The sequence below is a fragment of the Sitophilus oryzae genome, unplaced genomic scaffold (genome assembly GCF_002938485.1).
Source record: "Sitophilus oryzae breed Bouriz unplaced genomic scaffold, Soryzae_2.0 scaffold_1582_pilon_pilon, whole genome shotgun sequence".
Lineage (NCBI taxonomy): Eukaryota > Metazoa > Arthropoda > Insecta > Coleoptera > Curculionidae > Sitophilus > Sitophilus oryzae.
The window spans coordinates 2,082,982-2,101,896 of record NW_022146261.1 but is presented as its reverse complement, the minus strand read 5'-3'; the positions used below and the strand labels follow the sequence as shown (position 1 = coordinate 2,101,896).

The 18,915-nt window shown below is 34.7% G+C and overlaps 1 protein-coding gene across 1 annotated transcript in view; it reads left to right on the top strand.

The window, feature by feature from the left end:
• LOC115879645 (cryptochrome-1) overlaps positions 1-18,915 on the top strand; it is a 121,967-nt gene that overhangs the window by 13,246 nt on the left and 89,806 nt on the right. Inside the window, exon 2 of the mRNA XM_030896543.1 lies at positions 4,000-4,124. Within this exon, the coding sequence (XP_030752403.1) occupies positions 4,000-4,124 (125 nt within the window). The remainder of the gene's footprint in view (positions 1-3,999; positions 4,125-18,915) is intronic.

The window sequence follows — 18,915 nt, the reverse complement described above, 5'->3', positions numbered from 1 at the left end:
CAAGTAGCCAATCTCATAGTCCTTTTCCGTAGCAATTTTCGTAATTTATTTGATCCGTCCGTTTTCCGAGGCAAGCAATCGAAACTTTTAGCAAAAATATATTTTTCCGAATGACGAGCTGCTAACCCGACGATTCAACCCCCATCCTGGAGGGCCAGGGACTCTTCTGTAGGGGTTACCATACCTTAGCCGATTTGTTCCAGTTTTTAGGCGCCGGAAATTCGCCTTCACCCTCCTCCGTTCGCTACATTACTCACATCCATTGTAAGCACTGCATTGCCCAGGGCACACGACGTGGACGTGGAGGTAGAATTTGTTGGTAAGTCTTGGTTAGACTTGAAATTTAAAATACGATTTTTTATTAAGCGAGAATGTCAAAAGTTGATATGATATGTCATTCTATTCAGAATGTCATTTTCGAATCAAGTAAAAAAATACCGAGGGTGCCAATTAAAAATAAAAACTTGTAGTCATTTCCGGTGAAACAGGAAGTGACCAAAAACAATTGAATCTTTTTTTTATATGAAAAAATAAAACAGTTATAGGAGTGAGCCTTTTGAGATGCTCCCAGTTTCCATATATACATCCATACATTCTGCGTTTATAATCAATTCGTGGAAAATTCGCTGTAGTCATGCTGCGCTCCTTGTATAGTATTGACTACTGACTGCTTTATCAAAGTCGAGTTGCAAGACTTTTTAACATCAAAGTAAGTGGGGTGGTATATTTGAACCCCAGGAATAAGTCTATGAGGTTCTTTAGCAAAAAATATGTTGAGAATCGTGCATTTTCTTTTAAATTTTCCTGTATATTTTATAACATTTTTTAAAAGTGTCTGTTCACCGCAAATTTTCCCACGGTATAATTTCTCAATCTCTGATATTATCATGGTCACGGCACAAAAATGGATGCAAATGCAGAAAAAAATCCGGTGGTTCTGATTTTTTTTTAATTTTCATACTTGATTAATTCGGTTATTTTGGACTTATCTAAAAAACGGCAAAGAGAAAATATGGTTCTTTTATCGAGATCTACTATCCCATACCAAAACATTTGGACTTATTTAAGAGACTCTGTATATTCCTTCAAAAAAACGTGTGTTTCACAAACTCCATTTCCATCTTACTGTCAATAGTTTGAAAAAGTGTAAAAATACGGATACAGAAACAAATACAGGCAAAACAAATGAAATAGAAAACGATAACTACAGAGGCAAGATCGGCAGCTAAGAGAAAAAACAGAAAAATTAATAGGCCGGGGTATACAAAGAGCTTATTTTTATATTATAAATGCTTAGTTGAGCTTCTAAATATATTTCTGACATATTATACCAGTTGTTTAGAAGTTACTTAAGCATAAATATGGTCAGAGAGAAGTAATTTTTAAGTCTATATCACCTTTATTTATTCTGTATCTGATCTAAATCGTCTTAATAGATTTTTCACTCTTGCTTCGGGAATAAGTTCTTCAAGAAAAAACTATTCTTGTATAGTTTTTATTTTTATTATTTATAGCTAGTTGTTTAGGATTAGGATATTTTACCACTTTTTCTTGTCTATTTGTATTCTGCCTAGACTGTGACAACTTTATTAATAAAGTTTTATAAAGAAACAATACCTAAAAATAAGCTCTTTGAATAACTAAACCAAAATAAATAAATAAAAGGAAAAATATCTAAAAAATCATTACATATATAATATCATGAGATTTATTCTTGTGCAACACAAACCGAATAAACTACATTCCCTATTTGAATAAAAATAATTCAATTCATAAACACGCTATATATTCAATCTCTTGGGTTGGAAATAATCATTAAATTAAAACCACAATTAAAGCAAAAATTCCGTATCCGAGCCATACTAATTAAAATAAATTACAGTGGTCTTAAATTTAATTTTTCTAGAAAAAACTATACAAAAATTACAGGTCGATATAGTTAAATTTACGATCACAGCGAGGAAGGGGTTACATTTATTTACATTTTTGTCGTTTTTAAACCTAGATCATATTCATTGTAGAAAGGCCTACCTCATTAAAAATATAAACAACAAAGATAATCCAGTAAAATTGTATCGCCGTATAGAGAGTGAAAATGGCTTCCAACTACTTGGGTGCTACGAGGCCGTCCAACTCGGTTTTGATAAAATAGTTGGTATCATACCATATTACTACCTGGTTGACGTCATGCGCGCGGAGAACTGATTTGCGATCCTCAAGGATCTTACCTTTCGTTTATTGTATCATGATAGCATACAAACAGCGTAAAAGTGAGACGCGTTCATCTATACAGGGTGCTACAAATTCGAGGTACGAGCATTGGTATCTCGGTAACCGTAATAGATACGAAGATGGTTAAATTGGGGTAAAGTTGCTCCTTGGCATGTTCGCTAAGATGCCCTCAAAAAAGTATTAAAAATTTCAATGATTGCTTAGTTTTTTGGAAAAAACGGATTTTTTTGAAAATCAATTTTTTTTCCTGTCGTTACTTTCTAGAAAATCAAAAAACTAATTGCACATTCTCATAGCCACTTTATTAGGGCTATCTGATGGTATTTTTAGATTTTCAAATTAGCTGATAACTTGTGAGATACAGAGGCCAACTTCATTTTTTTAAATACAGACCTGCATTTTTTATTTCAGGTTTTGAAAGAACTCGGTCTCCTGAGTACAATTATATGCCACACTTGATACTTTTTTTTTGTTTTGGGTACCTTAACAGTAACAAAATTATTTAACTGTTATTTAAAATAATTTGAAGTCCAACTCTGGTTTTTTAATTTATTTAATCTGATTATTAGTATTTAACACAACAATATTGATCAGCGCTATTAACATTGAATAAGGAAAATCGAATTGGAAGATTCAAATAATTAATATCCAGGTCAGCAATTTAAAGATATCTATTATTTTTAACTTTTTTTATTGCGAATTTGAAATCTCAGTGTACGATCTAATAATATGCATAATATTAATCGTAGTTATTATAAATAAATCAACTTCCACAAACTAGTTTCTAATGCTCTGCCATGTTCGAAAGGGTTACCACCCTCCATAATGCACACATTTGTTTTTCGTTCAATATTATTTATAGTTCTTTGAACAGATCTTCTTCTTATACTTCCGAATGCATTTTGTACTCTTTAATTGTTTTTTTATTACTCGTTAATTGTTTTTGTACTCTTAATGTTGAAATGTATTGATTTTAAATGTCCAAAACAATTTTTATTGATTTTCCTTATTCAATGTTAATTAGCGCTAATCAATATTGTTGTGATGATTATAATCAGATTAAATAAATTAAAAAACCCGAGCCGGATTTGAAATTATTTTAAATAACAATTAAATATTTTTGTTTTTGTTAAGGTACCCAAAACAAAAAAAAAGTATCAAGTGTGGCATATCATTGTACTCAGAAGACCGAGTTATTTAATAACCTGAAATAAAAAATACAGGTCCGTATATATAATAAAATTATATTAAAAAAAATAAGTTGGCTTCTGTATCTCACAAATTATGAGCTAATTTGAAAATCTAAAAATACCACCAGATAACCCTAATAAAGTGGCTATGAGAATGTGCAATGAGTTTTTTGATTTTCTAAAAAGCAACGACAGGAAAAAATAAAATTGATTTTCAAAAAAATCCGTTTTTTCCAAAAAAACTCAGTAATCCTTGAAATTTTTAAAACTTTTTTGATGGTATCTTGGTGAACAAAGCACAACTTTGCCCCAATTTAACCATGTTCGTATCTATTACGGTTACTGAGATACCAATGCTCGTACCTCGAATTTGTAGCACCCTGTGTAGGTATATTTATAATGGCAGCATCCGGTTGACTTGGTTCAAGTACACTTGGACCATGTCAACCAGGCTTAAAGCCTTTTATTTATGAGTTTGAGCAAGTCGCGTCCTAGGAATAAAGATAAATTGGAAATATTGAATATAAAAAATGTTAATTTGGAAAAAATGTTATATTAAAGAATCTCATTGTTGAAGGGTTTACGATTGCATGACAACCCATCTCTTCAAGAAGGCCTTCGAGGAGCAACAACATTTCGATGTGTCTTTGTTCTTGATCCATGGTTTGCTGGATCTTCTAATGTTGGTATAAATAAATGGAGGTAAAATTTACTTGCTATATATTTATTACTTATAATATATTTTTTACAGTGTCCAATTTTTTTTATATTCGTTTTCATTCTTATATAAATCTTGTCATAGATTCTTCTACTGGAAACGTTTAAACCTTTATTAAAAATAAAGTTAATGGAATTCCAAAATCAATCTTTTATTGGCTTGTGTAGTAATCAGCGGATATCAGAAAAAAAAACTGAACATATTATACACGGTGGTTCGAATTATATTCGGGAAACTTCGGCTGCATATTTTGCAGATAAAATTAAGTAAAAAAGTTCGTATAAATTTCTGCCCTAAAATGCTTCGTTTATGAGATACAGGGTGTAGAAGTTTCATTTTTATTTTGATATTGTTTCAAAATAACTTAACCAAACCAAACCAAACCAAACCAAATCAAACCAAACTTTTTATTTTTTCTTAAATAATCATAAATTTTTCTCGAAAAAATGATGATAAAACGGTTACTGTTGAACCTTTGGCACAAAGTAATTCCAGATTTATTATTTCAGTCTAATAACTATCTAGTAAACATGTTTAATTTTTGTCAATAATGACATGTATTGATTATTTCGTTTCCCAAATAAATAAAAAATATCAAAGTTGTATTTTTTTAAATGGAACACCCTGTATATTATTACATTTTTAGTTTCTACGATTAAAATATAGATAAATTTGATTAAGGTTTATTATACTTAAACCTTACCGTTTTTGAAATATTTTCAATTTTGTGAAATTGCAATAAAAATTTTAAAGCTTCATTTCTCCAAGGGTATCAATGTTTTTAATACTAAATATTTAATGAAGTTTATTTATTGATCAGTTATTGTGTTGCAATAATAAAAATAATACTACCTTATACAGAGTGTCTAAAAATTTATTTTAAATAATTATTAACTTCAAACGGCAATAACTTCTTTTAATTTAAATGGAATGCCCTGTATATTTAGGAGAATCAGATGCACAATTAAATTGTCTATCAAATTGTATTATGCCATTTTTTATCTATCCCTTCAAGTTTTCGTAGAAAATGCATTTTCTTATAATTTAGACTTCATTTATCAATATATCCATGGAATATTGACATTTTAGATTGTTTTTAAAGCAGCAAATGTACAAAATGTACAGACTAGTAATATTATCGTTTTTAGCAAAACGATAATATTACTAGCCCATTTGTATGCAAAAAGAAAACTATTTAAATCTTTATCAAAGAGTATACCATTAATTAAATATAACACCATTATTTCCGCCCATATACTAATTAATTACATACTTAATTGTGTTCGTTAATAAATTATTATAAATAAATGTGGATTTGAGTCAGAAATCAATATAATAATAAGTTATCAAATTAAAGTCTCTGTTGTTATAAATAAGTATTTATGAAAAATGAAATTTCATTTTTAAGGTGTTACTTTTTATCACACTGTCTAATGCCCATACAAAATTCAGTTTTTTAGTATTTGTAGCAATTATTATTAATCAACGCAAACAGTCAGTTAATGTAGTTTGAATACTGGAATCATATTAATTGGTCCTCTTTAACAAATATTTAAACAGTTTTTTTTATTTTTAATGAAATAAACGAATTATATCGACAATATTAGTATCTGTACTCTTTAAAAATTTGGTACATCTTCAAAAATAATCTAAAATATCAATAGTCCATGGGTATATTGATAAATAAGTTCTAAATTACAAGAAAATGCATTTTCTACGGAAACTTAAAGAGATATGTAAAAATGGTATAATATAATTTGATAGACAATTAAACTGTGCATCTGATTCTCGTAAAATATACAGGGTGTTCCATTTAAATTAAACAAGTTATTGCCGTTTGAAGCTAATAATTATTTATTTAAAATAAATTTTTAGACACTTTGTATAAGGTAGTATTATTTTTATTATTGCAACACAATAACTGATCAGTAAATAAACTTCAGTAAATATTTAGTATTAAAAACTTTGATACCCTTGGAGAAATGAAGCCTTCAAATTTTTACTGCAATTTCACAAAATTGAAAATATTTCAAAACGGTAAGGTTTAAGTATAATAAACCTTAATTAAATTCTACCTTTATTTTAATCGTAGAAACTAAAAAATGTAATAATATACAGGTGTTCCATTTAAAAAAATACAACTTTGATATTTTTTACTTATTTGGGACACTCTGTATCTTGTAAAATTATTTTTAAATTGTACCTCTAATAGTCCTTCATCGAACCCAAAACTTACAATTTGTAAAAATCTCATCGTTTAGCTACAATACTCCGTGTCGTATGTGGTGAACAACCCTGTATATTAATTAATAGAATTTTAAAATCCACGTTAAATTCTAAATAGTTTGTATGTAGGTATTTGTTTGTTTGTATGTCAACAATGACATGTATTCTAAATAGTTTGTGTTTGTATGTATTTGTTTTTTTTAGTTTCATTTTTATTTCGATTTTTTCCAAATAATTTTTCGAAGTATCGGCAATATTTGGATGAAAATTGGTGTTTAGGAGTTTTTTGAATGAGAAATTTGATTTTGATATGTTTTTATTATAACTCCTACTTACAGAGGGCGCTGCATATCTTCTAACTGTTTCTAGAGTAATAAATTACCGTCCGTACCTGTATAAACGTATTGAGTAAAAAATATACATTTACGACGTTTTTTATGTAAAAAAAGTATCTTGATAAAAATCGCTACCAGTAATGGTTCTCGAGATATTTTGAATCGAAATTATCAATACCTGTCATCATTGACATAAATTTAATATGTTGACTAAATAGTTATTAGACTGAAATCATAAATTTGAAATCTTTTGTGCCAAAAGTTCAAGAGAAACTGTTTAATCATCATTTTTTCGCAGAAAAATTTATGATTAATTTAAAAAAATAAAAATTTATTATTTCAGTCAAATAACTATAATACTCTGTGCTTACTACTATATACTGGTGTGCTTATTTTTTGTCAACAATGACATGTATTGACTATTTCCATTCTAAATATCTTGAGAAAGGTTGCTCGTAGCGATTTTTACCAAGAAGCATTTTTTACTTAAAAAGTCAGGGAAATGTATATTTTTTTAGTCAGTAGTTTTATATAGGTACGGACGAAAAGTTATTACTCGTCAAAACAGTCAAGACGCATGTAGGTGGCGTCTCCTACAAATAGGAGTCATTTTGACATCAAAATCACATTTTTCGTGTCACAAAACTCCCAGACACCAATTTTCATTGAAATATTGACGTTACTTCAGAAATTATTTGAAAAAAATCGAAATAAAAATGAAACTTCTACACCCTGTATCGAAACTAAGCATTTTAGGACATACATTTATACGAACATTTTTACTTATTTTTATCTGCAGAATATGCTGCTGAAGTTTCCGGAATACAATTCGGACAACGCTGTATATTAATTAAAAATATAGTTTATTTTTAATTAATTTTTAATTTTAATTGTATGTCATATATTTGTAGAACAGAACGGAATTGTGTCGACACTGAAAAATATTTAATTTAATAAAATTGTGTATTTATTAAAATTGTGATGCCTTTCTTTTCGAAAAAGGAATATTTTGCTTAAATTATTATAGCTTGTATATTATACAGGATTCTTAGATAATTATAATAACAAATAGAATAAAAAGTATACAGTGGGAGTCTTAAATAAGTACATATATTTTTAGAGCAAATATTTTATTCGCAATTTTTTTTTATTTTAGAATTCTTTGAAGAAAATGTTTTAATATTAAGTTAAGAAATATTGTTACGTTTTTTTCGTCGGTTCCGTGTGGATAGAAAGTCACAATTTATTTAAACACTATTTATTTACACTAATTAACAAAAACCATAACGATAAAAGACTTAAAGAACTATTTACAAACGATTTACAATTATTTATTTAGAAAGAATTTATTTTGAATTTCGCGCGTCAACTGTACTCGTTTTATTTATATCTGCCCTCTCTAAGCCACAGCGGCCGGCTTTTATACCCACAGCTAAAGATTTCTAGAATAGTCCATAGGTCGTTAGGTGCATAGAGAAGGTTTCGATTGTTCTCGTATGTACTACATACTTCATTCCAGTGGAACTCGATTTTTCTCAAACGTCCGAATGAATCATTACGGTGTCTATTCTTTAATGCGATGTTAAGGTCAACTGAGGGCGGGACATATATAGTTAGGTTAGGTCGAGTCTACACGGGTCCGCAACACTGCCCCCTTCTTAGGTACATGCTCGTCCCGAGATGTACACGGTGAATGAAGGTATTTGCAAAGCTGGCCCCTGGTATATTCAGAAGTCTGGTAGAAATAGCAGTCTACAGTTTTCTCTCCTGATCTCAGCTTTGGATTGTAGCAGCAAACGAGGATCTCGATTCCCGTAAATCTAAACAAGACTTCAATCATGTTCCGGATTGTACGCCAACTCAAACCATCGAGTCCACACACCAGCTTCGGAATGGCTAATCGTGCAATGTTGTTGTTTAGCAGGGCTTCTCTCAGTTCAATCAGGGTCTTCCATAGATTGAGATAAGTCGGCTTACTCGGGGACCATTCCTTGGTAACTAGGTAGAAGATGTGTCTTGCTTTCCCATGCGCATGGTCGGTTAGCCTCAAGACGCTTCCAACCTCTGGATCCTGTCGGCGTAGTTCTCCAACACGCCCAAACTTCTCATTGAATGTCGCAGCGATTCCTCTAGACATTCGCAAATCTCGGGCCACACAGTGAGCGAGCGAATAGTCAGGAGGCACGGAAAAGAGGTCTCGTTGTTCTTCTTTGGTCACACCATAGCGAGCCTTCTCACTGCTGTTGTATCGGGCCATGAAGCCGTCAAAGGACATCTCCGAATCAGGGGGATCAAAGCTGCAGGTTCTCACGGTCCCAGCACGATCTTCTATTTCGCCTTGGTAGGGGCTCAAACGGTTGAAATGGACTATCCTGGGTTTTCCTTTTGGCAATTTCCTGATACGGTATACGACGTCATTAATCCTATCCATGACTTCGTATGGCCCCTCCCACGAGGATTGCAGTTTCGGAGATAATCCACGACGTCTCTGCGGGTTGTACAGCCACACCAAATTTTCCTGCTTGGTATCCCTCATGCTCAGCTTGAATGTCGTAGTGTTCCTTCATTCGGTCACTAGCGCTTTGAATATTTAGGCGGACTCGCTGATGAATGTCGTCCATCCTTGAATACTGACGTAGTGTGTGGACATAATCTTCTCCGGCGACTTCTTCTCCCGGTCAGCAACCAAACTTCAGATCACAGGGTAGGCGCACTTCCCGTCCCATAACGATGCTGGCTGGAGTTTGCCCTGTGGATTCTTGGACGGCTGAACGATAGGCCAACAGGAACAGGTGAAGAAATTTATCCCAGTCTCTGTGGTGGTCAGAGACTACTTTGGCCAGATAACGGTTGATGGTTCTGTTCATGCCATACTGCTCTGCATCCACCATCCCATCGGATTGTGGATGCAGAGCAGTTGTCCTGGTCTTGCGGATGTTAAGGACTTCACAGACGCCTTGGAACAGATTGGACTCAAAGTTTCTTCCCTGATCTGAATGCAGCTCCATGGGAACACCAAACCTGTAGATCCACTTCTTAACAAGAGCATCAGTAATGGTGGACGCTTCTTGATTTGGCAACGCGTAGGCTTCGACCCATTTGCTGAAGTAATCCATTACTACCACAATGTATTTGTTGCCATCGTTCGTCTCCGGGAAAGGACCAGCCACGTCGATCGCTATTCGTTCGAAAGGACTGCCTACATTGTACTGGCGCATTGGAGCTTTACCGCGCTTTTGTGGCCCATTGATAGCAGCGCAAACATCACATTTCTTGCACCAAGCCCTCACGCCTTCTTTGCAGTTCACCCAATAGAACCGATCTCGCAGTTTGCCAAGTGTCTTGGTAACACCAGGATGTCCACCGCTGGTTCCATTGTGACCTTCCTCCAAGACTTCCGGGACTCTCTTCTTTGGGATGACGATCTGCCTTCTCTCTTCTTGTCCCTCTGGTCTCTCAATCACACGGCGAAGTAACCTATCATCTATTACCAAGGAATTCCACTGGGCCCAGTACGACTTCACGTTCGGCGAATATCTGCAAACTTCCTCCCACGTTGGTCTTTGGTCTGCCTTTTTCCAGTTAGTTACTAAACCTAATTCTGGGTCACTGGTTTGGTCATTTGCAAGATCTTCGAGTTGCCAAGTATCATTAACCACAGTTGTTCTTAGGAGTTTCGCTTCTTTCTCTTCTGCTCGGGAACAATGCTTACAGTCCTTATCGCAAGGTCTTCTGGAAAGTGCGTCGGCATTCCGATGGATTGCCCCAGCTCGATGTTCTGTGTCAAAGTCGAATTCTAATCGTTCGATCCATCTAGCTACCTGCCCTTCAGGATTCTTAAACTGCAACAGCCATTTCAAAGCAGCATGGTCTGTTCTTAACAAGAACTTTCTTCCATAGAGATACTTGTAGAAGTGTTCCACTGCTTTAACTACTGCTAGTAATTCTCGTCTGGTCACGCAGTAGTTCCTTTCCGGTTTTGACAAGGTCTTACTAAAATAACCAATTACTTTTTCTTGACCATCCTGGATTTGAGACAGAACAGCGCCTAATCCAACATTGCTAGCGTCGGTATCTAATATAAAGTTTCCGTTGCCAAGAGGATAGCTAAGTACAGGCGCACTAGTCATGGCTTTCTTCAATCTTCGGAATGCCTCGTCAGAATCTGAGTCCCAAGAGAAACGCCTCTCGCCTTTGGTAAGTCTGGTCAATGGTTTTGCAATGGTGGCGAAACCCTGTACATAACGGCGATAGTATGTGCATAGCCCCAAAAAGCTTCTGAGTTCATGTTTGTCTTTGGGTATCGGCCACTCTTCCACTGTCTTGGTCTTCTGTGGATCTACCGCAACTCCCTGGGAAGAGACCACATGGCCCAAGTAGTTACCTTTTCTTGACATAGATGACATTTCTTGGGGCTAAGTTTCAAACCAGAGCTCGCAAGTCGCTTGAAAACTATTTTCAAATTCTTTAGATGATCGTCGAGGGACTTCCCCACCACTATAATGTCATCCAGGTACACTAAACAGGTGGTCCAGGATAGTCCCTTTAACACAGACTCCATTAGTCTTTCAAAGGTAGCTGGCGCGTTGCACAATTCAAAAGGCATGACGGTAAATTGCCAGTCCGGAGCCCACCGAGAACGCTGTCTTCTCTCTGTCTTTAGGCGCCATGTCGACTTGCCAATATCCACTCTTCAGATCTAACAAAAACGTAGAGAATATCGTTGACCCCGCCAGCGTGTCTAGAGTATCGTCTATCCTCGGCAGGGGATAACTATCCTTCTTGGTAACATTATTGAGCTGCCGATAATCAACACAGAACCTGGTGGTACCGTCTTTCTTCTTTACTAATCTACCGGCGATGTCCACGGGCTGTTAGATGGTTCGATGACACCGTCTTCTTTCATTTCTCGAAGGATTTTATCAGCTTCTTCACGTTTGGCGAGCGGAAGTCTTCTCGGATTTTGTTTGATTGGTTGTGCATCTCCGGTATCAATTTTGTGTTGTACTAAATTGGTACGACCTCTCTGTCCTGCTTCTCCTTTATCAAACACATCTTGATACTTGATTATCAGGTTTCTCAATTTTCTACTATTTTCAGGAAATAATCCCTTAACGTTTACTAACTCCTTCACCATTTTGTCCGGAATTTTTGAAGTCGAAACTTTGGAGGCTTCCACGCTTCGAATGACTGAGGAGCCGAACAACAGTACCCTAAAAGGGTTCCCTTCTTCAAGGATACAGAATAATAATTTGTGTTCATTACTCTCGCCGGTACAGTTTTCTTCGCTCGTAGCAGGGCTTTTCCAACAGCGATCCCCCGTCCTATTTCGCTGTCATGGTTCCTTGGCTCCAACAGAATAATACTCCCATTATTCATTTTATCTTCCAGGCAACCATCCAAAAATATCTCACAGCGCTCAGGGATCGAAACATCTTCTGCTACCACCACGCGAAGCGTCTCCTCACATTTTCGATGTAGAACCACTTCTTCTTCATTTATTTTCAAAATTCCCTGTTTGAAGTTTAGTTCAAAACCTCTAGTGGCCATGATGTCCATTCCGAGAATAAGTTCATCTTCGATATCTGCTACTACCACTGGATGTTCAAAACTGGTGCTCCCAATAACAAAATTAAGGTTTACTTCTCCATGGACAGCAGCAGAGCCCCCCGTAGCAGTACGTAGTCGCCATTGTGTTGTTTTAACCTTCTTCGATGTTTTAAGAATGTCCGGTCTGATAATAGTTTTCGTCGCTCCTGTATCCAACAGCATAGTCCGGAACTCTCCATCAACAAAACCATCCACAAACATGCTGTTGAATTTGTGTTGTAGCGAGGCGACTCGAGCAGTTTTCGTTGGGGCATGTTGGGTACAGGTCGACGTGTGCCCCTTCATTTCGACCCTTAGTAGTTTTCCGACCTCGACGAAGCCGGTTCTTCGTTCTTCTCCTTACAACGGCTTCGCACGTGTCCTACCTGTCCGCAGTTCCAGCAATGAATCAGTCCCTTCTTGCCCATGTACTGGTCCATTACTTTCCGAACAATCCCTTCCACGGATTCGTCGGAACATTCGTCGATGGCCCGTACTCTTCCTAAAGACCGAGAACTTTGTTTCGCGGCCTCGAATTCTAGGGCACGTGCTAAGCATCCACCAAGTGCGTTGGGTGGGCTAGGAGAAGTGCTTGTCTTGTCTCGTTGTCACGTAAGCCGTCGGAGAATGCCTGTACTGCCAACCGCTCCATAACATTCTCGGGCGTAGCAGGGTACGCAAGGCGAACGAGGCGGGCTACGTCGGCTTCAAACTCCTGCAGAGATTCATTTGACTTTTGAATGCGATTTTTTAGCTGGGAATGATAGACATGTTCCAAATGGGCTTGGCCGTACCTCATTTCTAAATGTCGTACCAATTGCTGATAATCTCCCTGTTCCGATGGTGACAGTGTCTGCAGGATGTCAGTCGCATCGCCTCGCAGTGCGACAGTCAAAGCGGTAGCCTTTTCAGCGATTGTCCATCCGTTCGCTCTCGCAGCGGCCTCAAACTGGCAAAAATAATTGGCCCAAGCGGTTTTTCCGTCAAACTGTGGAGGCTTAATAACTGACTTTGAGATATACTTATTTTCGACGAGTGTCGGGTCTTCCGCCGATTCTTGACGTTTTGGTGAAGTCGCCTTCGCTATTTCTTCTTTTAAAATTTCGATTTTTCGGTTTACATCATCTCCAATATGTGTTATTTTGTCTTGTAGTTCCGTAGAATTCTCTATAATTTCTGTTATCTTTTCTTCTAAATTAATCATTTTATTATTAAAGCTGGCCTGTATGTCTTTAGAATTTTCTGCGATCTTATCTTCTAAAATATTAATTTTTTCACTGATTTTTTCTTCTAAATTAACTTCCAAGTCAATTATTTTACTATTTAAATTGTTCAAGTTGTCGTCTAATTTTTGAGAATTCTCTGTCATTTTATCTTTTAATTTTTGTAGTCAAGGTCACCTTCCAACTCAAAGCAAAATGTGTCAGGATCCTCACCTTCCTCAATCAAAACCTCTTTCAGTCTGGCTTGCAAAATGCATTTCTTTCCATCTGTCTCGCTCTCTCTCTCTTCCAATATGCATTTCAGTTCGGACACTTTCAAGTCTTTCAACAATTTTTTCGAAGCCATTGTCAGTCTTTTTATTTTTCTAGTCTATCACACACGCCACACTTGACACCAATTGTTACGTTTTTTTCTCAGTGGTTTTTTCAGTGGTTCTCAATTTAATCAAAAAATATTTTTTTTCTTATATTTTCAAAGTAAAATAACTCGGTTATTTTGGAGTTATTTGAAAAACGACAAAGAAAAAATATGTTTATTTTATCGAGATTTACCAGTCCTCAAAATATTTGCACTTAGTTAAGACTCACCCTGTATAATGTTTTTCAATTTAACAAAAACACATTTTTGATTCTTATATTTAAACACCAGACTATTAAATTCATTTTAAGTTAATGCCAGTTCCACAATTCTTCATATTGACATACTCCTATTTATACAGGGTGTTTCAAAAAACATGTGCCATCTGTCATGTGGAGATTTCTCACGTAAAAATAAGATTTATTTTTCATATCAACATAGCTTTTCATATCAAATTCTGCTTTGTTTCGTAGATACGGGGTGTTAAGTCTTAATATTTTTTCGATGTATTATAATTTTCTTCCAAGTACTTTTAGCGAATGAAATTACTTTGAGAGTAAAATTTACTATAAATGCGACATATTTTAAAGCTAAAAAAGTGTCGACATATTCACCAGAGACGTGCATATGGGTTGCATAAGAAAAGCATGTACGCCACTGTTTTTTCCTCTTGCAAAACTTGCGAAAGTTTTAAATGAGTACTCATTGATTCCTCATCAAAAAACATGAAAAAAGTTCCTATAAACATAGGTATGGAAATGCATAGTTTTAGAGTTACAGGTTGTTAAAACTTTTTAAAATTAGTTTTTTTGTAATTATCTTAAATATCATTATTATTTTATTTGAAATTGCTGTAGGTTGGACTAATAGCATTAATAACTAATAGTAATGATATTTAGTAATAAATTAGGTAAAATATATAATTTATTAATTTTATTTTTATTTTAATTTTATTGTGATTAATAAAATTGCCTTTATCTCATCAAGGAGGCCGAATTCGACAAAATATCAAGAGATAACTCTTAATTGGCATTAAACGGCCTACACAATTTTAATATTGAAAAAAGTCAGTGTCGTACATGTCTTTTTTTGAAAAATATTCCAGTAAGATAATCCTTATGCACGTCCCTGATGAATTTATATACACTTTTTTAGCATTAGCACTTATAGTAACTTTTACATCTCAACAAAGCAGAATCGGACCTATGTTGATATGAAAAATAAATCTTATTTTTACGTGAGGAATCTCCCCACGAGAGATGGCACATGTTTTTGAAACACCCTGTATAATGTTACCTATTACGTACGCGTAATCTCAGCGCTGTATCTCAGAAACTACTTTTCGTATAACTTTGGGGAAAAAAAATCTAAAAAGTAAATCGTCCAAGAGAAATCGCTGGAAATTATTTTCAAGTTCGAAAAATGTCCGCTAGGGGGTGCTTTTCTGATAGCCAACCAGAAAACAGGGGTTTTCTCAAAAATATGCAGGTGAACAGGTATTTTAAATATTACTATTAGAATCATCGAGAATGTTGTAATTTTTTTGCTATAGAGTATTTTGCTCTATCTTATAAAATAAAGTGGTGGGGGAAGGTTAAACTTGCTTTTATTAAAATAAGGATAACTCTGGTTAAGCTAACCCGATTTAAATAACCTAGGGCTCGTTTAAAAGAGCTTTTCTTCCTTAATGATCTCCAGTATAAATTTTGTTTCCATAATTTTTTTCGTGGTAGTTAGAGGGCGCTATTTGACATCATAACAGATATTGCGCCTTTGCATATAAAAAAAATAAATGGGAGGCTATATTTCTCTTCACACCGTTAAATAGAGCACAAAATTTCCAAAATATCAGCGCAAATCGAAACTTTCTACCTTCCCTCTAACCGGAGATATTAAGAGAACAAATTCCGTTGGGTGCCGCTGAGGATTATATGGTCAAAAAATCAGGGTTGGCATGATTTAAATCAAGTGATTTTTTTTAAAAAATCAATATCAACATAGATAAATTTGTCTATTTTCAATTTCTTATATTTAAGCATAATCTGACAACATTTTATAATTTGGAAATATGCATGCAACGCACTTTCATGCGACACGCGGACGGCCGGCGCGCGGCGCGCATATTCGGAATTCGCCGACACATTAGCCGCTCGGAAAAGTTCGGGTGCTGCGTAAAGTACCGACGTATTAGACTAATACGTCGGCGATTTACGATGTGCTCAAAATATTGTTTCTTTCTTCGCAAATTTGTAAATCGGATTAATTTGATCTGAATCTGTAATGTGTATTCGTAAATTTTTATCACCAATCAGTAATCGTCTGTAGTTGGTTTTTATTATTTTCTAGTGATTAGCATATTTCGAGCAGATTGCTAATTCAAAAACATGGATTTTAAGACATTACCAGCTGTACCTGATAAATAAATAGCCTCCAGTAAACTGAGATTGCAGATTACTGATAAAAACAAATTTTAGATACGTTGCTTTTTGCAGAGAAACTAAATAATAACAGTAATGTTATTAATGTTTCATTAATACAAAATAAATAGTAATAGCACAGATAGCATTTTTTATACTGCGAAAAAGACTTGTGCACTTTCATGTGAATGCTAGATATACCATACGATGTAAAAAAACGACGTCAGAGCTGGCTTGAAAATAAAGATAGCTGTCATTTTGTATGTAAAATATAGGGAATGTCAATGATCGTCATTTCCAAACCTACACTAGGCGCTGTTTTTTTTCGATCATACGGTACTTGCGATAAGTCTCAAAACTTAACTTACCCTTTATTAAGGCTCCAGTGATTCTATTATCGGCATGGAAGCTTAAAACTGGTTAGTGAGTAAATTTTAGTTTATTTGTATTTTATTATAGAATGGATAACTGCCTTGGTAAATGTTAGAAGAGAAATTTTTGAAAGAGTTTAAGAGATTTGAGATTTTATCACTGCCATTTTGATGGCAAACAAAAGAAAAATAGGGAAGCGAACCGCAAAAGAATTTTGCGAAATATAGACTGTCCAGTAAAATTATAGGTAAAATAACTATCCGACACTTTTTTCCAGACACAAAATTAAAAAAAATATGGGATTAGGAGTGAATAAGTCCAAAAAAAAATATAAAATATGTCTTATTTTTTTTCTATTCATATATTTTCTTGATAATATGCTTTGCTTATAGACTTAAGTTGTTTAGTAATTTAATAATAAATAAAGTATTTTTTTAAGTTAACAAAATTTTAGTTACAATTTTATACTAAAAATGACAAATTGAAAATTGCCTCATGAAATTTTAGAAAATCATATTTCTTATTTTAAATGGAATACACCGTATTTAATTTTAGTGTTAAAGATAATTTCTGTTCAAGTCTGTTTTTTATCATTTTTTATCATTTTCTAACAGTTCTCGATATGTAACCTATACTGTAATGCAATATGCAGTTAACAGTGTTTCGTTTTCGTAAATCACCGACGCATAAGGGTTGGGACTAGTCTAATACGTCGGTACTTTATCAACCGTTCGTCGCCGGTCCCGATCTAATCCGAACGGCTAATGTGTCGGCGATTTCCGAATATGCGGCCGGCGCCTCCCGCCCCGCGTAGACTTTAGTATTTGATTCGACGTCGACGTTAATGCAACTTGGTCGATAAATTAATACAGTTTCATATTTTTTATGTTTTTTTTCCGCTAATTGACCACAGTGCATAATGTCTGGACGAAAAAAAGAACAATATTTGGCAATATTTTATTCAAATTAAATCGAAATCTTCTACTGGGGTTCGGACGCAGTGCAAATCGTGTCAAAAAGAGATGCAAGGTTTCGTAACAAGATTGAAAAAGCATTATCAAGAATGTCAAGCAAAAACTGATGCATCTAATAATAGAGACCCAGAAAATAATGGTAGGTAAAGTAATAATTTATAAGATTGTTATAAAATTTTAAGTTTAAAGTAGATACATATAATAGTACAAAAACGAGAGAATTTGGTTTTTATTTCACGTTTTTTTTAGATCGTCACGAGAACGAAGATATTTATGAAAATCCAGTAGCCTCCTCATCAAGGACAATTCCTCCAATCTTACTGGAAGCCTCGATAAGCCAGTAAACCAGTCAGCCAGTTTCAACAAAGCGTTCCAAACCCAAGTAGCATCTATCTGACTTCGAACTAAATCTGACTTGAAGCGACGTCAGACTTTGTGCAAATTTAGGTCGGGTGCTGGTGATACGACCGGTGACATCGTTTTCCTATTAAAAGCGACGTCGTTGGATCCGAGTCGGTAAATCCAATGATCTGTCGACGTACAAAATAACAACGTACCATTTTTATTAATTTCCCAACGTCGTTTCCACGTTGGCATGCACGACGTACATATATTTGAACTAGCCTGACGTCTACCCGTTGTCCGAATAGGATACGTCTCACTGATAATCCCTAAAGTAACGTCCAATTATATTTTGTTGTATTTTATGTTCATATTTATAACCTAATTTACGTATCTCTATTTACATCCGTAAATACAACCCATTAAGTAGCATTTGCGGCCTAGTGAACATCATGAACATAACCTAATAAAAAGTTTTTGTAAACAAACTTATTTTTTTTATTATGCCTAAAAACACTAAAAAGGCATTTAGACATTCATCTATATTTTACAGAAAGTGGTCGAGGCTTTTGCAAAATAATAATAGTAATAGTGATGTCTTGCCTCCACTCACGAATGCTTTTTATCCGGAAGAGATGCTGCATTACACTGGTGCATCTTAATTTCTTTTTTTAGCTTAGGAAACCAGCAGACCTCCTCCTCCTCCCATATGTGAGGTACTGGTTCCAATTCTTTTAAATTTTGTATATATACTATCTTAACAAGTGGCTGTCCATTTTTTAAGGAGAAAACAAAAACTAAAATATAATTGCACAAATCCACAAATCACTGATACGCAAAGTGAGGTTACGCCTAGGAAACCGTTGAACCGTCAACCGTCAAACATTTTTTGACAACAAACAGTTGACCTATTATAGACCAATAACAGACAACGTCGGG